General features: G+C 35.3%; 1 protein-coding gene across 1 annotated transcript in view; it reads left to right on the forward strand.

The window, feature by feature from the left end:
• The window catches only part of ANXA10 (annexin A10), a 117,871-nt gene that overhangs the window by 32,841 nt on the left and 58,643 nt on the right, over positions 1-26,387 (forward strand). The window contains exons 2-3 of the mRNA XM_082727292.1: positions 4,919-5,000; positions 13,444-13,538. Of these exons, the coding sequence (XP_082583418.1) occupies positions 4,919-5,000; positions 13,444-13,538 (177 nt within the window). The remainder of the gene's footprint in view (positions 1-4,918; positions 5,001-13,443; positions 13,539-26,387) is intronic.

The raw sequence follows: 26,387 nt of genomic DNA on the forward strand, positions 1-26,387 counted from the left end.
TGAGACACTGTGCTTCCATATTCCAGATCACTTACTTGCTCATATGTAAGGCTGGGAAAAAATTTTGCCCTATCAAACGAGAAACACCTCCCTCCCCTGCATCCTCTTCTTCAGCTTAATTTTTGTTTGTCCATCTCATTTATTTGTCTCTGTTCAGTTTTCCTAACATAAAGCAACAAATATGATAAGTATAACAAATTTTTAAAAATCTGCTTAATTCATGTATATACTGTATTTGTAAAAAACAAGTTTTATCATGTTTATTGTGTATAAAACCAGGTCGTTCGGCCAAAAATCTCATTTTTTAAAGAAATCATTTAACTTAAGTGACATCACCAGTAGATGTAAACATTTTGAAAAGAAGTCTCACATTGAAAGTCACAGTATAGATTTGATATACCATAGTCAAGGGACATAAAATCAAATTAGAGGGACACTATGTCATAAAACATGTACCATGTATTACATAGTGAAATTATCAGTTTTAAGAATAGATAGCAAATGGGAAAATATAAGGTACTGATTATAAATCAAAATGCAGTAAGTTCTAAGGGGTTAGTAAAAGAAGAGGCCAGAATAGATTCATTTCATCAGAGAGACTGGTTGGTGTTGGATATTAAGGAATGCATAGACTATGGTTGAGCACAAATTTTGAGAAAAATATCCAAAGGAAATATCAAATTACCTTAAAAATAGATGAATATATACCTATAGGTATATCATAGTTATTAGGTTGCTGGGGGGAGGGGGTTTGGGAGAAGGGGGTGGGATTATGGACATTGGGGAGGGTATGTGTTTTGGTGAGTGCTGTGAAGTGTGTAAACCTGGTGATTCACAGACCTGTACCCCTGGGGATAAAAATATATGTTTATAAAAAATAAAAAATTATATAAAAAAAAAAAAAGTTTTATGGCCCAAAATAATTAATCAATTTTTTTTCAAATAACTTTAATTCAGGAGACAAGACTAAAAAGTAATAATTAACCATTTCAATAAATTTAACTGGTCAGTTTAGTCAAAATGATCATTAAAAGAATGGTGATTGCCAGGGCTTTGGAGGAGTGTATGTGATTGATGGGTGCAGTGAGATTAGGAAATGTTGGTAACAGAGTACCAACTTCCAGTTATAAGGAAAGTAAGTTTGGGGATCTAATGTATAGCATGGTGATTATAGTTAACAATACTATATTATATACTTGAAAGTTTCTAAGAGTAGCTCTTAAATGTTTTCATAAGGAAAAAAAAGGCAACTGTGAGGTGGTAGATGTGTTAGTCAACCTTACTGTGGTAATCATTTCATAATATATCCATATATTATATCATGTTATACAACTTAAACTTATACAATGTTATATATCAATGACCTCTTAATAAAGCTGGAAAAATATTATTATCAATAGACAAAAATCAATATTCCAATGACAAAATAAGTAAAAAGAACATTAATATGAACCATATATAGAATAGTGTTGCTCACCTGAGCTTAAATGAAACATAATAATTTGCATAAAAATAAATATAATGGTTTACTACTATATTTAAATAGTAAATACATTCAAATGGGTTATTATTATATTAAAAACAAATATAATAGTTTGCAATATAAATGGGCATAAATGACAAATGCTTCCTAGAAAAACTATGTTTTGTGAATTACTAAGCATTTATAATTTTCTTTACTTGTCTTAAATTTTTTTCTGAAACATCTTTAGTGTATTATTTTAATGCCAGTTGACAAGGAAATAAGGATTTGAAATGGCAAAAAAAAGTTGAGAACTGTAATTAAAACAGAATATAGTAATTTTTACATTATATTGTAAAAATATGTTGTACTAGTAATCTGTATAAAAATTAACGACAAAAACTCCAAAGGAAAAAACCGTGAACTTTTTCCTTTCACTTACAGATTGTGTCTAATAAATCACTGTAAATATTTGCAATCTCCTTTATCTATAAATTTTAGAGCTTTTTTTCCTTCTTCCCTATAAAAGTATATGCTTTTATTTTATAGCACTTACTCCAATGAAAATTCTGGAAAATCCTAGTCTAGCCAGTAATGAAATGCTTTATGGTAAACATCTAAAACTGCCCAGATAACTTACACATATTTAACAATATATCTTATTATTTCAAAAATATTCTCTCTTTTATAGATTTTTTAAAATATTTTATTTAATTATCTGAGAGAGAGAGAGAGTACAGACGAAGAGGGAGAGGGAGAAGCAGGCTCCCTGCTGAGCAGGGAGCCCAATGTGGGACTCAGTCAGGACCCAGAGATCATGACCTAAGCCAAAGGCAAATGTTTAACTGACTGAACCACCCAGGCACCCCTTTTCTATAGTTTAAAACAGATTTTTGGCTGATAGTAGTCAGCAAAATTAAGGTCGCCAGGCAAAAAATGGTATTATCCATATAAGATCTGTCAAAACAAATCTTCCAAGTCCTAAAATAGGGGAAATAAAGTATCTCTTTTTCCATGACTAAAAAAGAAAAAAAAAATTATTTTCCCAGTGGGGAAAATTTTTGAGAAAGAGCTATGTAGAGACAAAAAGGCAGTGACAAATAGCAGAAAACAATTTTCACATTCAATATATAGCTGTTCTTTCAAGTTTACAGCATTCATTTTTCTAGGATAACAAGATTCAAGGGAAAATGCTTCAGGTAAGGAGACCTCAACTTAAGAATTTACATTAGACCTTACTATTTAAAATTAATTTAATAAATAAAAGAACCAAAGTCTATCTTCTTAACAGAGTCCCAGTGAAACAGGTTAGTGGATAAAGGAGATAACACTCATATTGGTTCCTAATATATAGCACACAGAATTGAGGATTGGCTCAAGAGAACTTAGCCTCTAGATCATCTCCAATAAATTTGAATATCAGAAGCAAACTGCATGCACCTTAGCAATGTAAGATGCAGACCATATTCTTAATTAATATATGTAATCCTAATTACATATATCTGTCCATATAGACATTTAAAAAGGCATTAAAAATATTATTAGCATGGTTGTACTCAAGAATAGATACCACCTCACACCAGTCAGAATGGTTAAAATTAACCAGTCAGGCAACAACAGGTGTTGGCGAGGATGTGGAGAAAGGGGAACCCTCCTACACTGTTGGTGGGAATGCAAGCTGGTGTGGCCACTCTGGGAAGACAGTATGGAGGTTCCTCAAAAAGTTGAAAATAGAACCACCCTATGACACAGTAATAGCACTACTAGGTATTTACACTAAAGATAAAAATGCAGTGATCCGAAGGGGCATGTGCACCCCAATGTTTAGAGCAACAATGTCCACAAAAGCCAAACCAATGAAAGAACCTAGATGTCCATCAACAGATGAATGGTTAAAGAAGATACATTATATATGTACAATGAAATACTATGCAGCCATCAAAAGAAAGGAAATCTTGCCATTTGCAACAACATGGATGGAACTAGAGAATAATATGCTGAGTGAAATAAGTCAAAGAAAGACAATTATCATATGATCTCTTTGATATGAGGAATTTGAGAGGCAGGGTAGAGGTTTGTGGCAGGGGAGAGAAAAATGAACCAAGATGAAACCAGAGAGGAAGACAAACCATAAGAGACTCTTAATCTCACAAAACAAACTAAGAGTTGTTGGGGGTTGACGGGTTTAGGGATAGGGTAGTTGGGTTATGGACATTGGGGATAGTATGTATTATGGTGAGTGCAGTGAACTGTGTAAGAGTGATAATTCCCAGACCTGTATCCCTGGGGCAAGTAATACATTATATGTTAATAAAAAAGAAAATATAGCCATATCACAATTATTATGTAGTTTCCAGTCTACTTCAAATAAACAACTTCATCATCATTAATATTAATCAAATGAAATCCAAACTGAGTTTTTTTTTTTAGTTTTAACTCAAGTGAACAATATTCTTAGTCACTCAAAATCTTTTTATAAATATTTTGGTATAGTATATAAGTATATGTATATTTCTTGGGCTAAATATTATGGTGCAATCTTAATTAATTCTCTACTGTTAGAAAATGGGCACTAGAAAACTTTACCTTCTGTTAAGATACCATTCTTATAGAAGAGCTTCATTAATGCCAGATTTCTCGAGGGCTAGAAGACCCATTTGCTATGGGAAGGCATTTTTTCTTAATGTTCCTAGACACACTGACAACAAAGAGAGAGAGGCCCCATTCTTAATAAATTTTGACTGATGGTTCTCCTGTGCTGAGTGTGATATTATTGTGCCTAGTCCTGACTGTCTCTGTCTGAAATAATAGACCATGTGGATTCAAAGCCTAACATAAATGTGCTGCCATTTTTATTATTAGCAAGAAAGAAAATTTCAATGGAATGTCTGTCAGGTTTTTATGTTTTTCTTTGCAGCTGCAAATTCCAACTAAAAAATCTCTGCCCTATCTATATCACCCAGATTTTCATGAATCTCATAATCTAAATTCAAACATTTCAATTTTCTCTAGGATGATTTTAGGGCCCCTGATGTGGAAAAAAAGCTGTGGTGGCAAGTGCTACTTCTGATCCATAAAAATGTCATGAATTCCCCCAATAGAGCTCTCCCATTCAGTTTTGTTAACTAGCCCCCAATTCCTAAGAAAATGTTCACTGCTTATTACAAAGATTTATATTTATTTGATTCTCACATTTTCTAGATGGCTCTAGTATTTCAAATTTCTAGATGGAATAGAACCAATATAATAGAGGTCATTGGATTTTAAAAATTCTATCAATTTGCTCCATATTATTAACATACAATTAACACATTTGTTTGATAGGCTTGTATGTGTGTTTTAGAGTAATTTAAACATATAGATTGTTTTTGTTTTCAGTTATCTGCAAAAAAAAAAAATGTTCAAATATTTCTTATAAAATACTGTTATCTCTTTCTCATTGACTCTTCCCATTAGGTTCAAGGAACCATCTTCCCAGCTCCAAATTTCAACCCCATAATGGATGCCCAAATGCTAGGGGGAGCACTCCAAGGATTTGGTGAGCCTGATCATTTCCATCATCTTTTATTGTAATTTTTTTCACTCTACCTTGTTTTAAGATTGTAATACAGATGTAAAAAGTTGATGTGTAACAGAAGGCAAAAGCAGATTAAAACAAAAAGCTGGGCAAAGAACTAGAAGAAGAAGAAGAAAAATAATAGAAAAGGACAATCATGGTGACCTATTTGCTCTCTCAATTGCAGTATGATCTTGACGTGTTTTTCCCTTAAATCCTTAGATGCCTCAACACTAACTACATTAGTAGTTAAAATCATCCTAGGAAAAAACATCTTTCTTTGCCCTTGTTTACTAGCCATTTATTTGCTTGTTTGTTTGTTTGTTTATTTATTTGGAGGGAATACTTCCATTTCCAGCCAAATCAAACTTTCTGCTATTCCCAAATTGGATCTGTGTTTCCTCATCTCTATAAAATTAGTCCAATAATCCCCAGTCTGGAATGCCATTTTCTTCTCCTGTACTTTGCTTCCAAATTATTTTCAAGATTCCGTTCAAATAATTCTTCCTTTTTGAATTGTACTTTGGGCACTCCAAACTCAACCAGCCGTGCCAACGCCCAAGGCCCCCTCCCCTACACTCCTGTGTCACTGATCTCATTTTCATTGTGCTTGTCCTTTTGTGTCACCCCAGACTTCAGAGTGCTCCCAGAGCATGGAGTCTGGCATGCAGGTGCTTAATAAATGGATGTTCAATGAATAAAACTAGAGTTCAGAAAAGGAATGTAGAGATAAGGGAGGAAAACTGTTGAGTTCTTAAAAAAAAAATTAATCTTTAAGAAATGAAATGGAGCTGGTAAGCATCCATATATTTCCCTTAACTAAAACTTGTTTGAAGACTTCTGGTGAGCATGAAGATAAACACTGAAATTTTGCATAAAACATGCAAACCCTTTTATAAGAAAGCAAGCTCTTAACTTTGAAGACAAGATCGCCTTTATGAGAACTGTACTGGGTGTGCCTGTGTATGTGTGTATGTGAGCACGAACACATGTAGGCACGCTCATTTTCATGTTTTATTCACTAACAAAATCTCACAGGAAAACAGTAAAGGACTTTAAACATGCTCTATAAAGCTGACTTTAGGATTTTGTGATGCTTTCATGCCTTTTAAAATCTAGTCACCATTAGAAAAATAGAGGCAAGTTAACAAAAAGTTATGGATTAACTTTGTCTTCAGGAGAGTAATTTTTGCTTTAAAACTATACATCAATCTATTCACTGAAAAAAAATTTTCTTTGCTCCAGTTTCAATTCTCCCGTCATAGCAACGTTAGGGTCCAAATGTGGATTCATTTTGACCGTTGTAAGTTTTTGCTTGTCAGTGTTTTAGACTGAAGAATTTCAGGGGGGTTAGGGCTTGATTGCATACTGTCCACTCCAGCATTGCAAAGCCAGAACACATCTCAAAATGCTGTGAAGTCTATCCATCCTGATGCCCCTGGTGAAATGTAACTTAAAAAACTTAATGTTTTCCTTGGCTACTATGAGGGGTTTTTTTTTATAGTTTTAGTGAGATATAATGGCTATCTAACATTGTATAAGTTTAAAATGTACAATGCAATAATAGGACAGGGGTGTGTGTGTGTGTGTGTGTGTGTGTGTGTGTGTGCGTTTGTGTATACAGTGAAGTTATTATCACAATAAAGCTAGTAACATCTCTTTACCTGACAAAATGCTAATTGTTGTTGTTATTGTGGTAAGAATATTTAAGATTTACTCTCTTAGCAACTTTCAAGAATACAACACAGTATTGTTAACTATAGTCACCCTGCTGTGTATTATTAGATCCCCAGAACTTATTCCTCTTACAATTGAAAGCTTGTACCCTTTGACCAGCGTGTCCCCATTTCCCCACCCCTCAGCCCCTGGTTGCTTCTATGAGTTCAGCTCTTTTAAATTCTACATATAAGTAATATCATACAATATTTGCCTTTCTCTGACTCATTTCACTTAACATAATACCCTTGGGATTTATCCATGTTTTCTCAAATAGCAGGGTTTTCTTCTTTTATATGACTGAATAATATTCCACACATATGTATATGTGTGTGAGAGAGAGTCACATTTTCTTTGTCCATTCATCTGTTGATGGAACTTCAGTGGTTTTCACTACAGTGAATATGGAGGTACAGATACCTCTATGAGATAATTAATTCATTTCTTTTAGATAAACACCCAGAAGTAGAATTGCTATATCATTCTGTTTTTAATTTTTTGAAACACTTCCAAACTGTTTCCCATTGTGGCTATACCAAATTACATTCCTACCAATGGGAATTCCCCTTTCTTCATATTTCTTCTTTTTTTTTTTTAATAGTCCTTCTAACAGGTATAAAGTGATATTTCATTATAGTTTTTATTTGCTTTCCCCTGACAAAATGTTGAGCACATTTTCATGTACTTATGGGCAATTTGTATGTCTTCTTTAGAAAAATGTCTATTCAGGTTCTTCGCCCATTTTTAATTAGATTATTTTTTTTCTGCTATTGAGTTTAGATATTAATCCCTTATCAAGTATATGATTTGCAAGCATTTTCTCCCTCTCTGTAGCTTGCTTTTTCTGTTGTTTCTTTGGTTTTTTTTTTTTTTCAGATCTTATTTATTTAACAGACAGAGCACAAGTAGGCAGAGACAGGCAAAGACAGGAAGAAGCAGGCTCCCTGTTGAGCAGAGAGCCTGATGTGGGGCTCAGTCCCAGGACCCTGAAATCGTGACCTGAGCCGAAGGCAGAGGCTTAACCGGCTGAGCCACCCAGGCGCCCCTCTTTCTGTTGTTTCTTTTGCTCTTCAGAAGCTTTCTAGTTTGATGCTGTAGTTCCACTTGTTGATTTTTTTGACTTAGCTGCTGTATTTTTCTTACAAAAATCAGAAAGCAAAAAAATACTCTAAAGCAAATGAAAATGAGTAGTTTTAACAATAGTTGCCTTAAGTTGTGTAAAAATTCACCAGTCACTCTAAAAGGGAATAACCTTCAGTTATAGTCCTTAATAGTTCAGTCCAATATCTAATTCCTTACCATTTAAACTACTTTCTCAATCTGTGCAGCCTTAGAATAACTCTGTTTATTTTGTCTCAATTAACATATGTAATTTCCAAATCATCCATGTGAGATGCTGGACAACTGGAACTACTTTTAACCTACATTCTTAATTCTTGACAAAGCTACATACAAGTCAAAATTAATATTTTTTGGAACATTCAGTGCTATTTAGAATGGACATTTTTGCTTTGTTCCTGATCTTTGTCCCCTTTAAGTTCCCTATAGGTTTTGCTAAGAGTCTTCATCTTGAACACGTGTTAGATTTTGTAAAACGCTTTTTCTCCATCTCTTGATACAGTCAACAGTTTCTCTTTTTTATTCCATTGATGTGATGAATTATGTTAACTGATTTTTCAAATGTTGAGATAAGACTTGCACACCTGAAATAAACACCACTTGGTCATAATGCACGATTCTTTCTATACAGTGTTGAATTCAATTTGCAATTTTTTTGAAGAATTTTTATATCTGTGTTCATGACAGATATTGGTCTATGGCTTTCCTTTCTTGTAATGCTTTCTCTGATTTTGGTATTAGAATAATAATAACTTCATAGAATGATTTAGGAAGTATTCCCTCTGCTTCTATCTTCTGGAAGAGACCATAAAGAAACAAACAAAGAATCATATAATTTTATTCTTTAAAAGTTTGGTAGAGTTCACCAGTGAACCCAACAGGGCCAGTTTTGACAAGTTTTGACAAGTTTAACTTGTGTTTAACTTCTTTAATAGATATGTCTATTCATATGTTTATTTCTCTTTGTGTAAGTTTGGGTAGATTGTGTTTTTGAAGAAATTAATCCGTTTCATCTATAGTATCGAATTTACGAGTTCTTAGTATTCCTTTCTTATCTTTCATATCCATAGTATCTGCAGTAACATACCCTCTTTCATTTCTGATATTAGTAATTGTATCTTCTCTCTCTCTCTCTTTGAGTTAACTGGGCTAAGGACATCAATTTTATTGATTTTTTCAAAGAATAAGTTTTCAGATAAATTGATTTTTCTCTATTAATTTATTGCTTTCAGTTGAATTAATTTCTACTCTGATTTTCATTGTTTCCTTCCTTCTGCTTACTTCAGACTTACTTTGTTCTTTTATTCTAATTTCCTAAGGTGGAAGTTTATATTAGTTAATTTAGGTCTCTATTTCCCACATATTTATTCAAGTCCATAAATTTTCCTCTAAGTATTCCATTGCCTCATTTCATAAATTTTAATAGCTTATATTTTCATTTTCATTTAATTTTTTTTTAATTCTCTTGAGCCTTCTTTGACCCATGTATTATTTACAAGTATGTTTTTCAATCCCCAAGAATTTTAGGGTTCTCCAGCTATCTTTTTGTTATTGATTTCTGGTTTAATGACACTCTAGTCTAAGAACATAATTTGCATGGCTTCTATTATTTTAAACTGGTTAAGTGCTGCCTCCTGACGGTGCATGGGAGAAGAATGAGGCACAAACAAGTCAGCTGAAAGAGAATGGGAGCAGGGGATGACAATCTTTTCTACTCCCATTCTCTTGCAGCTGACTTGTTTGTGCCTCATTCTTCTCCCATGCGCCATCAGAAGGCGGCAGTTAAAGTGTATTTTATAAGAAGTCTATCTTAGCATTACATGTAAGCTTGAGAACAATAGATAATCTGTTGGTTTGGGATGAAATATTCTATAGATATCAATGATAGTAAGTTGACTGATGATGGATGATGTTGTTGATCAACCATATTCTTATAAGTTTTCTGCCTTCTGGATCTGTTCATTTATGATAAAGAGGTATTAAACTCCAGATAAAATATTAGATTCATCCATTTCTCCTAGCAGTTCTATCAGTTTTTGCCTCATGTAGTTTGATGCTTTTTTATTGGGCTCACACATATGAAGATTTATAATATCATCTTGGAGAACTGATCCATTTGCCATTATGTGATGCTTCTTTTTATCCCTGGTAATTTTCCTTCTGAAGTCTTTTGTGTTAAAATTAATAAAGCAGCTCTGTTTTTTTTTCCCCAATATATTAGCATAGTATATCTTCCTCTATCCCATTATCATCTATCTCAGTGCTATTCAGATATAATTTGAAATTTTAGAAATAATTATTTTCTTGTTTAGTAAACTCCTTTTACCTATTTGACTATATAGTCAATGTTTATTATTCACAGATTCCACACTTGCCAATTTGCCTACTTGTTAAAATTCATTCATAACACCAAAATCAACATTTGCATTGCTTTCATGGTCATTAACAGATGTTTGGAGAGATGTGTAAACTTTGAGTTACCAGAGTGCATATTCCAGCTGAGATTAGACAAGATGATATTCTGTCTTCTTGTTTCAGTTCTCATACTATAAATGTATCCTTTTTGTGATCAATTTAATGCTACATATTTTTTTGTAGGTCTATATTTTTTGCTGATGATTATGTTCTTTAAAATGCCTCCCAAATGTTGTGCTGAAGTACTGTCAAGAGTTCCCAAGCACAAGAAGAAATATTATTGAGAAGATATGTACATCAGCTAAGCTTCATTCAGAAATAAGTTCTAGTGCTATTGGCTATGTTAATATAGTACATAGTACATCCAGAAAAAAAGATTAAATTCACTGATTATGGATGAAGCTGTCCAGAAAAATGCTAAAGTAACATCTGTTCTATGTTATAAAGCTATGGAAAAGCAGCTAAATTTGTGAGTTCATGAGATAATAATTGATAATATAAAAAGTAGTGATCAGCTCTCTTTTGAAAGTAGTGATAGATGGCTCGCATGTTTCAAAAGATAATACAGCATAAAAACTGTTACACTTTTAGCTGAACGAGTTCTGTAGATCAGTAAGATATAGAATACCTCCTTAAGATTATTCTTTAAAAACATCTCCTAAATTTTATACAGGAAAAAAGCATGTGAGAAAAAGACAGAATTCAATGCTGAGGAGACAGGCTTCTTTTTATAAGGACATTGACAAACAAACATACATGTTATAAATGGCATTTCTATTGACAAAAATATTGTGACCAGAGGTTACAGAAATCTAACTGTATATTCCCCCGCAGAGCAATAGTTTAATCTCTATTAATTCAATGTTCATAACAACTTTGTAGAAAACTACCACAAATAACAAGAATCAACTGTGTATCATAGAAACCTATAATATTGCTACGGTTTGTTATACCAGGCTTTTCTGTTAAACCAGGTAACAAAAATTATCTAGAAATTCTTGTCAGAATACAACAGGATAGGAAAGAAAAATTTAAAATGATTGTAAAGAAGAAATCAAAATTCCTATTATGTGCAGAGTATATCATTTGTATCTAGAAATCTAAGCTAATCAAATAAAATGTTATTAAAAATTGTGAGTACAATAATTTTTCTGAATACAAAGTAATTCTATGTTTATAAATTGTTTTACAAATTCAATATCATTTATTTAATTTAGCCATTATGTGTTAAGAAACAAAATAAAAACAAAGTAAATGTCAACATAAATGAAAATATGAGTATTTTTTAACAAAATTAAGTCTCTTGCCATTTACAAAAAATCCACAAACCTTTACTAACTCTTTCAGAAAAGGAAAACACTGAAATAATTTAGCAGATAGTGACAAAAAGACAACTTTTTAAAATTGATTTCTAGTTATTTTAATTAAAAATCCTTAGCAAAGATGGTGACAAAAAGACAACTTTTTAAAATTGACTCCTAAAACTGACAATGGATATAACTGAAAAATCTTCTGTTTATTATTAAAAATGTCTTGCCTTTGGAATTCCCATCATGCAGTTAACAGACTCCATAGAACTATTTAGTGTCCTTTGTGTCCAGGCCATTAACCAGCTAGGTCCAGGGCCATATGTTGCTCCATGCCTCTCACAAACTATAAATCTCAGTGTTTGGAGCCAACTCTATGCCTCCTTCCTCCCATTTTATACCTTCAGATCATTCCTCTCACCTATGTAAAACATCCTGCTCTCCCTTTTGTTTCACAGGGCATAGTTATGTATGTAAATCCTGGTGACTAGCCTTCATTCACTGGATATTTCAGTACCTGACTCAGCTTTCCTAAGAACCTAAGGGCATCCAGGATAGCTTTAATTTCCAAAAAGATGATCTGCTTAATATCCTAGCAATATTCAATTCCTTTGAATATCCTAGGAATATTCAATTCCTTTTTCTCCTCTTCATTAAATATCTACTTTTGTCCAAGAAAAATTGTACTATACAGAATTAGATAGGCAAGGAAGACTTTATTCAAGACAATTGCAATAGAAATCAAGACTTTACAATAGAGGAAAGAACTCAGTTCCTCTGAAACAAATGGCAAGAGAGTATTTAAAGACAGAGGGAGGTGGGGGACTAGTTGAAAAGTATTGGAGAATACTGGGAATTGGGGGTGTATGTCAATGCGATTAGGACATCTGTGTTTGCTAATTAGTTCTTGAGAAAGTTGGGTTCCTATCCTCCCACGGAGACTAGGAGGTAGGGATTCTATCTTTCCTGATGATTATATTTCAAAGAGATGGCTCCCAATCTTTGGGGAAAGACATTTCTGGATTGTAAAACTGGCAAGTGATTGGCAGATTTATATCCCAAAAGAGTAAAGAAAAATTTACAGTTACAAGTTTTCCAAAGTAAATGCTCTCAGAAAAGGGGGATCAGAGGCATTCAGTCAGAAAGAAATTTGTCTAAATTTTAGTCAAGTTGAGGGAAATGTTAAGGCCTTCTTGGTCACTCTACTATGACTATAATTAGAGCTAAATTTGTTTAAACTTGTTGCATATTTCAGTGTTCTACCAATACAGTATGTTGGCATATAAGGAAATAAAGGCCTCCTACTTCCCAGAATCAGCCCTGGTTATAGGAAAAAGAGTCCACATTCCACGCCAACAATAAGAGGTTCACACAGTATCTCAGAAGGTTACACAGCCCTTGTACTTTTATACTTTCCTTCTCCGTGACTCTTCCTTCTTCTGGAGGTTTTGAACTGTACCTGTTGTTTTTGTCTTAATGTATGTTCATTATAATTTACATCTCCTTAATTGTAAAATAAGAAAGATGTTGTGCCCATTTAAATACTAATCAGCTTGAAGGTCAAGGAAGCCTTTTTTGGTGGGTTGGAGAGGTGGTTGAAGAAAGACCATATTTTTTGTTCTTCCGTAGTTTTTAGTTGGATCTTTTTAAAGGAAAATCTGTAGGCATAGCACCAAAATGAGAGATAGGAGGAAACTAGCCTTCATCAAGTGTTGCTCTGTGATTTCCAATTTTAGTTAAAATTGCTCACTGCTTTAAAGTACCATCAGGGATAATGCTTGCAACATAGTTTTTGATCCTTAGATAATGGCTTCTTACAAACTACACAGTAGCAACTTTACTAATCTTCAAATATTATTCCTTTCCAGGCTGTGACAAAGACATGCTGATCGACATTCTAACTCAACGCTGTAATGCACAAAGGCTGATGATTGCGGACGCATACCAGAACATGTATGGCCGGGTAGGGTCTCTTCATCGTGACCTGTTCTAGGGAAAACTCCTGGGAAATCACAACCCTTTCAGAAAACAGATACTGTTATTCTTTTCAGTCTCACAGATTACAAAGATCTCAGACTCTAATGTATGTCAGAAACAGTTCCTATGCCTCTGACATGTTCTAAGGAATATAAGAAAGACGTATCTATGTGTGAGGCATGTTCACACTTACAGTTACTCCATCAGTCCTTTCTCAAAAATCATTCAGCTTCATAAAATGAAAGTTCTGATAGTCTTACACTGCTAGTTGGTCCAATTAGGCTAAAAATGTTGTACTGGAAACACCCCTGTGTCAAGCTTTAGGGAAGGCATAGAAAGAGCTAATGATCACTAGGTCAAAAAAATAAGATCTTTCCTGCACTTCTCCACAGGTCTTCACCTAACTCTCAACCAAAGTGAATTCTGTACTAGCTTTTCTTCTCACAGCATGCTGTTATAGAGACCATTAAAAAAGAATGGCAGTTAAAAATAGTTTAAGGCAATAAAACTATCCATAGTGCTTTAAAGTAATCACATTCTAATTTCAAAGCAAGTACCATTAAAGATCCTTTCTTTTGTTATGCATTTAAACCACAGATTCAGAACAAAAACTCTTCAGGCCAAAAGGGCCTGAAATAGCAATTACTTTGTCAACTGAGCATTATTGATGAAACACTATCATAAAACTTTCTCTGTAGAGTTAGCTCTTATAAATTCACTCCATCTCTAAACCTCAGTCTTTGAACAGCTATAATACATGAAATAAAGGGTAGTCCCCTGTTGTAGAATAAATTAATAATTGAAGATACTACTACGAGTTATATTAGTTGAATTTAGCCATAGGAGGAAACCAGTTTTTTTTTTTTTTCAGGTAAACTGCTACTGTAGCTTATGTTCCCATGATAACAGTGCTAGTTTTCTTTTGAAAGAGAACATAAAAACTATAAAAGTTCTAGCATCAGTAATCTAATATTGTCTAATATGCATATTATTACAAGAGTGGTCATTTTTCAGTATTTTTTAACTCAAAGGTTTACATACATCTTTGCATTTTATACATCAGGTTAATTTAGGTTGAAGACATTACTTTACTTTAGTCTAGAAAATTACACTAAAGCAGATTAAAGCATTAAGAAATGAAGTACTTAAACTCAAGGAATAAAAAAATCCATTGAACAATTTATACCCTCAAAGGTCTCAACGTTTGTTAAACTCTACCTCTGCTGAATAATCCATATTGTGTGGAAAAGTTTGACTAATAACACAATCACACCAATGGAAGAAAGTGAGTCATGCTGGCCCCTTTCCTCTAAAATACCTTTGTCATACAGTCTTCAAGCCTTGAAAGTTATCTCTCCTCTCACATTTCTCCCTTTTTCCCTCATTTATACCATCTTGATTCATTTGGGACCCAGACTAACGTGAAACTTGTAACGGGTACCTCCTACCTTCGTGCTTTTCCGTTCTCATCTATCCCCACGCTGAAGCCAGAATGATTTCAAATCTAGATTTCTGCTTTCCTCATTCGGTCCCTGAAAGTTTATCGTATTTTTGCCTCACAAATATCCACAAGTCCATGGAATAAACCAATACCTTCCCAGTGCATACAAAGCTTACCTTGTTTCTGTTCTCCATTTTATTCCCTTTCCCCCTTCTTCCCACAGTTCTGAACTACCTGTACTTCTACGAATTAATTGTACCTGCTCCCTTACCTTTAATCAGGGTGTTCCATCTACTACCATGTCCTGACTCTCCCCTCCGCAAGCTGCATGCCTGCTCATCTTCCCAGACACTGTACACTTCCTCACACCACTAACCCTAAACAGAATGGAATGGACTCTGGCTGCTACCACATTCTTTACATAACTTCCCCCTCAATACCTAATGACACATTAGTGAGCTTGTTTATATGGGCTTCCCTTACCAGAATTTAAATCCTCAAAAGATGGACTGCATTTCATCCAGAAAGTTCAGCACAAGTATCTATCTAACATGCCAAGATTGTTTAATTATGTTTGTTGAATGACACTGTGAAGGTATAGCTTTGGCTGCTCTTATAAACATTTTCTGCTGTCACACTCACCCTCTGCCCTGGGCTAGGTACTTTCTGCTGGGGTCCCAGAATCCCCTGTGCATACTGCTACCATGGCCTTGACACACTAGGTTGTATTGGTTTATTTTTTTCTCTTGATGACTAGACTGTAATCCCCTAGAAGATCAGGGACCAGATTATTTGCTACTATCCCTGCAGAGCTCAGTCCAGGGTCTAACATAGAAGATGAATTTCATTACAGAATAAGGGAATCTAAGAAATTATATCTGGTCTATTTACATTTTTGTTTTAAAAAGTGGAGGGTACATCCACTATATATACTAAAGTATTATCTACTTTATACTTTTGTTATCTTCTGCTATCTTTCCCTTTCTGTGGTGAGAGTTTATAGATTTCCTATAAGTTAGTCTTTGATATTTTTTATTTTTTATTAATATGGATAATTAAGATTTGAGAGAATTTATTTATGTGTTTATCTTTTTGGTTGCTGAGCAAAGTGCAAGTCTAGGCATGCTTCTTAAATACTTATTTCTCGGTATGTTACATTAATGGAAAGCTGCTAAATTTCATCAACTTTTCCTCACCCGAAGTACACTAATCCCTACATTCAAATGAAAAACCTTTTGGAATGCCTCTGACTGACATATTTATCGACATAATTAACGAGGTCATTCCTGATCTTCCTCACCAAAGTAAAGTACTTCACTGTAGCCTTGCAGTGAAACCAAGGGAGCAATGAAACACCTCTGGGGCTAGGCGGGGAAACTACATATCTGGTAAGTTTAGCAATTAGACAATGATTCCTGAATGGGGTTCAAATTCAACCTTGCAGTAATTTATTCTCTCAGTGTTCATCCAAAACAGGGATAATCAGCTCTGAAATATCCTGGCATCTGGAATTCATTAAAATTGTAGTGTTGGTTATATAATTTAGTGCAGCAGCTAAGTGGCCCTGAGTCACACGAAGTTAGAACTTGAACCAAGGTTATCTGACTCTAAATTATGTCTTTCAAGGTTTCTCAATATCTTAACTGAATAAACACCAGATATAACAAAAGCAGATACCTATCTATACTGTTAACTCTCTCATATTCTTCAAGGCTTTGCTCAATGTCAGCTACTCAGGAGGACCTCATCTGATTGCCCTGTTTAAAACTGTCACCCACCCCAAAGCCCATGCCAGCATCCCAGATCCTTTCCCCCTGTTCTTTACTTTTTCCTATAACACTCACTGCCTTCTAACATACTACATAATTTATTTATATATAATTATTATTTATTTTTCGCCACCTCTCCTTAACATAAGCTCCACGAGGAGAATAATCTTTGTTTTGTTCACTAGCATGCCCAAAGCACTCATGACAGTGGCAGGCCCATGGTTGGTGTATCCCCTCAAAATTTAAATGTTGACGCCCTAATCTCCCAAAGTAACTGTGTTTAAAGATAAAGCATTAAAGGAGTGATTAAGATTAAATGAGGTCAGAAAGGTGGGGCCCTAATTCTATAGGACTGGTGTTCTTAAATGAAAAGAGATATCAGCAGAGTGTATGAACAAAGGAAAGACCATGTGACCATACAACAAGAAGACAGCCATCTGTAAGCCAAAAAAAGATGCCTCACTGGATACCAGCCTCTTCAGTACCTTGATCTGGGACTCCCAGACCTCAGACTGTAAGAAAACAAATTTCTTTGTTTAAACCACCCAGTATGGTCAGCTGTTAGGGCAACCTGAGCAGACTAATGCAGCTGATACTCAATACAGAGATGTGGGGAGAAGTTCAGATGGCAGAAGAGTAGGGGTACCCTCAGCTTGCCTCATCCCTCAAACGCAGCTAGTTAAATATCAAATCATTTTGAATACCTAAGAAATTGATCTGAGGACTGAGAGAGCAAAACTACACAACTAGAGATAGAAAATCAGCCACATCATGGAAGGCAGAACAGAGGAGAGTTGATTTGGGGGAGAAGAGAATCATAGGTGTTGTGAAGGGGAGAGAGCCCTGATCACAGAGACGTGAGAGAGAGAGAGAGCGCACACACAGGGGTTGCACAAGAAAAATTCTTCCCCGAAACCATTGACTGGAAAAAGGAGACTGACTATCTACCACAAGTTTTTATAAACAGTGGAACACAAAGTCTGAAGTCTTGGTGGTCCACCCCATCTCTAGAATCATGCCCTAGATGGGCGTGGCTATGCTCTGGTGGGAAAGAAATGTGGAGACCTGGGAGTGGGCAGCATGGTCAAAGGATACCCTAGGTCACACAGGGAGAAACAGTTTCCCTGCTTGGAGTGCATTTGGGAGAAGTGACACAGCCTCTCCAGGGACAAAAACACTGATGGTGCCAACATGCTGCCCAGTTCCCTAGCATAGGAACAAAAACACCAACTGGGACAACAAACCCTGGTGCCAGCTTTTTGGCTAGACTTTACAATAAACTTAGAATGGTTGAGGGCTACCTGGGTGGCTCAGTTGGTTAAGCACCTGTCTTTGGCTTAGGTCATGATCCCAGGGTCTTGGGATTGAGCCCCACCTCAGGCTCCCTGATTATTGGGTATTCTGTTTCTCTCTCTCCCTCTGCCCCCGCCCCCACTCATGCACTCATGCTTTCTCTTTCTCAAGTAAGTAAATAAAATATTAAAACACACACACACACACACACACACACACACACACAAACTTTTACAGTTGCATGGTTGCACAACTGAGTTCTGGGACAAACTGGCACCAGCTACAGTGGAACAAGATCTTCCCCCCAGGGGATCAGCATGGGTCCCTACCCCACAGATCTCTAAAATTTGGAGTTGTGAAACTCAGCTGTTCGCCGGAGATAAAACACAGAAGTACTGTGCGACTTGGCAGGTAGGTAGACAGCTCCGATGCAGACAGGGTGAAGAAGGCACGGGTTTGACAGAAGCCAGAAACACAAGAGAGGTACTTGTTTGGTCTTCTGTGAGGGCATTCTGAAGAATAGCAGATGCAAACTCCCTGCTCTGTGGACAAGAGAGCCAGAGACTGGCACCATCATTTCCCAACATTTCCCCCCAACTGACTGACTTCAGTGAGCAAAACAGTGCCACCCAGTGGAGGCTGGAGTCATTTACATCAGCCCCATTCCCCACCCCAGCGTGCTTCAGGTGTATCTCCACAGGGTAAGTCCACCTGAGAATCTGCACAACATGACCCACCCCCAGAAGAGTAGCACAAACTTCTTGCAAGCACCAAGTCTCCTGATAATAGAGAGCTGCAAAAGTTCAACCCTAGGTAAAATAGAATATTTTTTTGGTGGGGAGCAGGGGGGAATGGGATCTAGGTTTTTTTAACAAGCAGACCAAAACACAACTAGCTTTTATTTTCTTTTTCTTTCTTTCTTTTTACCTCTTAATACAGCTATTACTCATAGGAGCCAGTATAAAACAGACTTTCCTAATAAACACACACACACACACACACACACACAAAATAGTGACCCAAACAAAATGACAAGATGGAGGAATTCACCTCAAAAGAAAGAACAGGAAGTTATGGCCAGGGATTTAACCAATGCAGATACAAGTAAGATGTCTGAACCAGGATTTAAAGCAATAATTATAAGAATACTAGCTGGGCTTGAAAAAAGCAAAAAAGACCCTAGAGAATCCCTTATTAAAAAGATAAGAGAACTAAAAACTAGTCAGGCCAAAATAAATGTTATAACTGAGATGCAAAACTGAATGGATACAATGATGAGAATGGACAAAGCAGAGGAATGAATCAGTTATTATAAAATTACGAAAAATAATGAAGCTGAAAAAAAGAGGAAAGGAAGGTATTGGATCACAAATCTAGACTTAGGGAACTCAGTGACTCTTTAAAGCACAATAACATTCATATCATAGGAGTTCCAGAAAAAGAAGAGAAAGAAAAGGGAACATCAGGTTAGCTTATAGCTGATACAGCTTATAGTTCAGCATGTATCTGAAAATGTCCCTAATCTTGGGAAGGAAACAGACATTGAAATCCAAGCAGCATGGAGAACTCCCATTAAATTCAAAAAAAGCCAGTCATCATTAAGACATATTATAATCAAATTCACAAAATTCACAGATAAGGAAAGAATCCTGGAAGCAGCAAGGGGGAAAACCCTTAACCTACAATGGAAGACAGACTACGTTTACAGTAGATCTGTTCACAGAAATTTGGCAGGCCAGAAGAGAGTGACATGATATATTCAATGTGCTGAATGGGAAAAATATGCAGCCAAGAATACTTTATACAGCAAGGCTGTCATTCAGAATAGAGGGAGAGATAAAGAGTTTTCTACATAAACAAAAACTAAAGGAGTTCATGACCACTAAACCAGTCCTGCAAGAAATATTAAAGAAGGCTCTTTGAGTTGTGGGGGGAGGGGAGAGACCAAAAGCAACAAAGACTACAAAGGAAGAGAGAACAGCAGCAGAAACACCAACTATACAGTTAACACAATGGCACCACATTCATATCTTTCAATAATCACTCAGAATGTAAATAGACTAAATGTTCCAATCAAAAGACACAGAGTATCAGAATGGATTTAAAAAAAAAAAAAAAACATCTATATGCTGCCTAGAAGAGACACTGTATCATAATTAAGGGGGGGTTATCTACCAAGGAGATCTAACAATTATAAATACTTATGCCCCTAATTTGGAAGTACCCAAATATATAAATCAATTAATAACAAACAAAGAAGCTCATTAAAAACAATATGATAATATTAGGGTACTTTAACACCCCATTTACAACAATGGACGGATCATCTAAGCAGAAAATCAACAAAGAAATATGGCTTTGGATGACACACTGAACCATATGAGATCTATTGAGAACATTCTATCCTAAAGCAACAGAATACACATTTTTTTTTTTTGAGTGCACATGGAACATTCCCAAGAATAGATCACATACTGGGTCACAAATCAGTCCTCAACAATCCCTCAAGAAGACTGAGATCATACCATGCACATTTTCAGACCATAATGCTATGAAACTTGAAGTAAATCACAAGAAAAATTTTGGAAGACCAAAAATACATGCAGGTTAAAGAATATTCTACTGAGGAATAAATGGGTTAACCAGGAAATGAAAAAAGAAATTTAAAAATACATTGACGCAAATGAAAATGAACGCACCACAGTCCAAAACCTCCGGAATACCGCAAAGGCAGTTGTAAGAGGAAAATGTATTGTGTAATACAGGCCTACTTCAAGAAGGAAGAAAAGTCTCAAATACACAACCTGACCTTATTCCTTTAGGAGCTAGTAAAGGAACAGCAAATAAAGCCTAAAGCCAGCAGAAGACAGGAAATAATAAAGATTAGAAAGAAATAAACATATAGAAACAAACAAAAATATTTGAACAGATCAATGACACTAAGAGCTGGTTCTTTGAAAGAATTAATGAAATTGATGAATCCCTAGCCAGATTTATCAAAAGGAAGAGAGAAAGGAGCCAAATAAATAAAATCATGAATGAAAGAGGGGAGGTCACAACCAACACCACAGAAATACAAACAATTACAAGAGAATATTACGAAAAATTATATGCCAACAAACTAGGCAATCTGGAAAAAATGGACAATTTCCTAGAAACATACAAACTACCAAAACTGAAATAGGAAGACATGGAAAACCTGAACAGACCTATTGTCAGCAAAGAAATTGAATCAGTAATAAAAATCTACCAACAAACAAAAGTCCAAGGCCAGATGTTTTCCCAGGGAGATTCCAACACTTAAAAAAGAGTTAATACCTATTCCTCTCAAACGTTCAAAAAAACTGAAATGGAAGGAAAACTTCCAAACTCAATCTATGAAATCAGCATTACCTTGATTCCAAAACCTGATAAAGAGCCCACTAAAAAAAGGAATTAAAGACCAATATTCCGGATGAACATGGATGCAAAAATTCTCAATAAGACACTAGCAAATAAAATCCAACAGTACACTAAAAGGATTATTCACCATGACCAAGTGGGATTGATTCCTGGGCTATAAGGGTAGTTCAGTATTCACAAGTCAATCAATGTGATATACAACATTAATAAAAGAAAAGTTAAGAACCATATGATCCTTCAATAGATTAAAGAAAAAGCATTTGACAAAATACAGCATCCTTTCTTGATAAAAATCCTCAATAAAGTCAGTATAGATGGAATATATTTCAACATCATAAATGCCTTATCAAAAAAACCCAGAGCTGATATCATCTTCAATGAGGAAAAACTGAGAACTTTTCCTCTATGGTCAGGAACAAAAGAGGGATCTCCACTCTCACTATTACTATTTAATGTAATACTGGAAGTCCTAGCCTTAAAAATTAGACAACACAAAGAAATAAAAGGCATCCAAATCATGAGGAAAAAGTCAAACTTTTACTATTTATAGATGACATGACACTCTCTATAGAAAACCCAGAAGACTCCACAAAAAAATTGCTAGAACTAATACATAAATATGACAAATTCACAGGATATAAAATCAATGTACAAATACCTGTTACATTTCTATACAACAATAATGAAGCAGCAGAAAAAGAAATCAAGGAATCAATCCCATTTACAATTGCACCAAAAACAATATAACTATTGTTATATAACCTAGCTAAAGAGATAAAAGATCTATATCCTGAAAACTATAAAAATACTTAAGAAAAAAATTGAGGAAGATACAAAGGAATGGGAAAACAATCCATGTTCATGGATGAAAGAATAAACATCATAAAATGTCTGTATTACCCAAAGCAACCTCTACATTTAATGCAAGCCCTATCAAAATGCCAACAGCATTTTTCACAGAGCTAGAACAAAAAAATCCTAAAATTTGTATGGAACCACAAAAGACACTAAATAGTCAAAACAATCCTGAAAAAGAAAACCAAAGCTGGAGGCATCATTCCCAGACCTCAAGTTACAGACTATAAAGCTGTAGTGATCAAGAGAGGTATGGTACTGGCACAAAAACAGACACATGGATCAATGGAACAGAGTAGAAAATCCAGAAATGGACCCACAACTCTATGGCCAACTAATCTTCGACAAAGCAGGAAAGAATATACAATGGAAAAAATACAGTCTCCTTAACAAATGGTGCTGGGAAAACTGGACAGCAAAATGCAGAAAAATGAAACTGGACCACTTTCTTACACCATACACAAAAATTAATTCAAAATGGATGAGAGATGTAAATGTGAGACAGGATACCATCAAAATACTAGGAGAACACAGGCAGCAAACTCTCTGACATTGGCCATAGTAGCTTCTTACTAGACACATCACTAGAGGCAAGGAAAACAAACACAAAGATGAACTATTGAGACTTAGTGAAGATAAAAAGCCTTTGCACAGTGAAGGAAACAATCAACAAAACTAAAGACAGTCTATAGAATGGGAGAAGATATTTGAAAATAATATCTAATAAAAGGTTAGTATCCAAAAATCTATAAAGAACTTATCAAACTCAACACCCCAAATACAAATAATCCAATTAATAAATGGACAGAAGGGGGCGCCTGGGTGGTTCAGTGGGTTAAGCCGCTGCTTTTGGCTCAGGTCATGATCTCAGGGTCCTGGGATCAAGTCCCGCATCGGTCTCTCTGCTCAGCGGGGAGCCTGCTTCCCTCTCTCTCTGCCTGCCTCTCTGTCTACTTGTGATCTCTCTGTTAAATAAATAAATAAAATCTTTAAAAAAAAATGGACAGAAGACATGAATAAACACTTTTCCAAAGAATACATCCAGATGGCTAACAGACACATGAAAAGATGCTCAATATCACTCATCATCTGGGAAATATAAATCAAAACCAAGATGAGATCCCACCTCACACGTCAGAATGGCTAAAATTGACAACACAGGAAACAACAAGCGTTGGTAAGGATGCAGAGAAAGAGGAGTCCTCTTGTACTTTTGGTGGAAATGCAAACTATTTCTGTCACTCTGGAAAAAAGTTTGGAGGTTTCTCAAAGAGTTAAAAAATAGAGCTACCCTATCACCCAGCAATTGCACTACTAGGTATTTACCCAAAGGATACAAAAATGCATATTCAAAGGAGTACATGTGTCCTGATGTTCATAGCAGCATTATTGACAATAGCCAAACTGTGGAAAGAGCTCAAGGGTCCATTGGATAAACAGATATTGGATTAATGGATAAAGTAGAAGTGGTATACACAAAGGACTATTACTCAGCCATCAAAAAGACTGAAATCTTGCCATTTACAATAATATGGATGGAGCTAGAGTGTGTTATGCTAAGCAAAATAAGCCAGTGAGAGAAAGAAAAATGCCATATGATTTTACTCATATGAGATAAACAAAAGAGAAGGGGAAAAAAGAGAGAAAGAGGGAAGGAAACCATAAGAGACTCTTAGCCATAGTGAACAAATTGAGGGCTGATGGAGGATGGGTATCAAGGAGAGTACTTGTTATGATGAGCATTGGGAGTTATATGTAAGTAATGAATTACTAAATTCTACTCCTGAAACCAATATTACACTGTATGTTAACTAATTAGAATTTAAATAAAATTTGGGGGAAAAAAAACCAGACATATGAATGTGTGAAGAGTTCAAGTTCACTCTTCAGACCCATCTTGTTCTCATAATACTTTTTTTTCCCTATTATGTCTCAGTTTCCTGGTTAAAAATATTGACCTTGAGCTATCAACATACCTAGGAAGTAGCTGGCTAAAATATTACCTTAGCTACTTACAAGTAGCATCATGATGTCACTAGCACCAGTAATAGGTGTGACATCTTTTTGTCCATCCTCACTTTTACTTTAGAAGTGAGGGGCGGATATAGTTTTAGTCTCAAAAGTTTAAATTCATTATACGATTTATCACAGATCAATTAAGCATGAAATAAGTAGTTTAAAATGGTACAATTAACCTTATCTTTCAAATAAATAATGGATTAGATATACTCCTTTTGGTGAATCTTTACTACCAGGAAAATAATTTATAATTTTAAAGAAAATTTTCTATAGAATCAATCAAAATTTTAGAAGTTTAGAAAAACCTCTGTAGATGTTTGTTACAGCCTGAGCAATTATTTATCTTTAAAATAATATACAATGTCTGCTAGAGAGGGATGGAGGAACAGGGAACTGGAGGGAGGAAAGACGGGAGGGAAGGAGGAAGAGAGGGAAGTAAGAACGGAAAAAGGAAATTCGATACTCCTAAAGCCAAGCCTAATTAGTCTTCAAAACACTCTCTAAAACAGTTCCGTAGATTTATACTCCCACCTGCAATAAATATATAATGGTTCCCATTTCCCTTAAATCTTCATAAAACTTCTGAAGTTGTGACCAGTTTCATAGATATAAATGGGATCTCATTATGGTTTTAACTTGCATTTTTCCCGGATAAAATATAATGATGATCATCTTTTCATGTTTTTTTTTAACCTCTGGGTTTCTTCCTTTCTTTTTTTTTTTTGTTTTGAAAATTGTCTTTTATTGGTAATTAAGGAGGAGTAGAAAATGAAACAAATCTTTTTTTTTTTTAAGATTTTTATTTATTTGACAGACAGATCACAAGTAGGCAGAGAGAGAAAGGAGGAGGAGGAGGCAGACTCCCTACTGAGCAGAGAGCCTGATGTGAGGCTTGATCCCAGCACGCTGGGATCATGACCTGAGCCGAAGGCAGAGGCTTTAACCACTGAGCCACCCAGGTGCCCCAATGAAACAAATCTTTTAAAGGAAATGATTTTTGTCCAAAGTATGAAGTATAAGTTGAATCTCAGAAAAATGGCAATGCTAGAATTCTTTCAAGGTTTCTCCCTTTCATAAATTAACTCTACATTGTCTTATTTTCCTTTCAGTAGCTTGCCATTTATTGATTTGTATTTATTTACATAATTTGGATATCAGTTATTTCTTGTGTATATAGACTATAAATATTTTCTCCAAATATATGGATTAATTTCAAATTAGGTTGTTGTACAATCTTCTGTCAAAAACTGTGAAAGGTAATGAGCCTTTGACATACAAGATAGCAAGCTAACCAGCCAAGATAATCACAGATATTGTTAGAAGACAGAAGACTACTGAATCAAAGACAAAATACAGTTTATCATTCACAGTCATAGTGGCTGCCAAAATGTCAGAATTTTTGCACCAGTTCCCTGAGCCTCAATCCCAAAATTCAAGGCAAAAATGACCAAATAACACCTGCACATGCAGTGGGTTCTACTGCAGAAGAGAAACCATGAGATTAGAAACTTCAGCCAGAATGGATGGCTGCCCATCACTCATCTCTTGTTTCCTGATGCTAATTACTATATAAACATCCTTGGAAAGCTAGTCTAGAACAAAGGCTGTCAGTGCCTCACTCTGTGTAACATTCAGAAGCATGAGATCTACAAAAAATTGTCTTCCAACAACATCACCTCTCGTTTCATTTCACCACATTCCATTTTCACTATTGGCTTTTTTTACCTATGAGCACACCAGTCCCCAGGCCACTCTTATCATTCTGACTAACAAAGGCTGAGACTAAATCCATCAATTTGTCTCATACTGTATTTAATTATCAAAGAATTCCAAGCAGCAGGGGAGGTCAATTGGCAGTATTGATTCCAACCATGCTCCCACAGGGACCTGGACCCAATGAATTCAACTAATCCCACAAATCATCAAGCCTATCTTAAGAAGCTGAGTGGCTTATTCTGAAGTTTTAGTAATGACCTTTCTACTTGGTTTGAAGTTTTCATCTAGATACAGCAGGATGTATTAGTGATGGCAGAGACTTCAAATTGGCCCACAAGGA

The sequence above is a fragment of the Mustela nivalis genome (genome assembly GCF_964662115.1).
Source record: "Mustela nivalis genome assembly, chromosome: 4".
NCBI lineage: Eukaryota > Metazoa > Chordata > Mammalia > Carnivora > Mustelidae > Mustela > Mustela nivalis.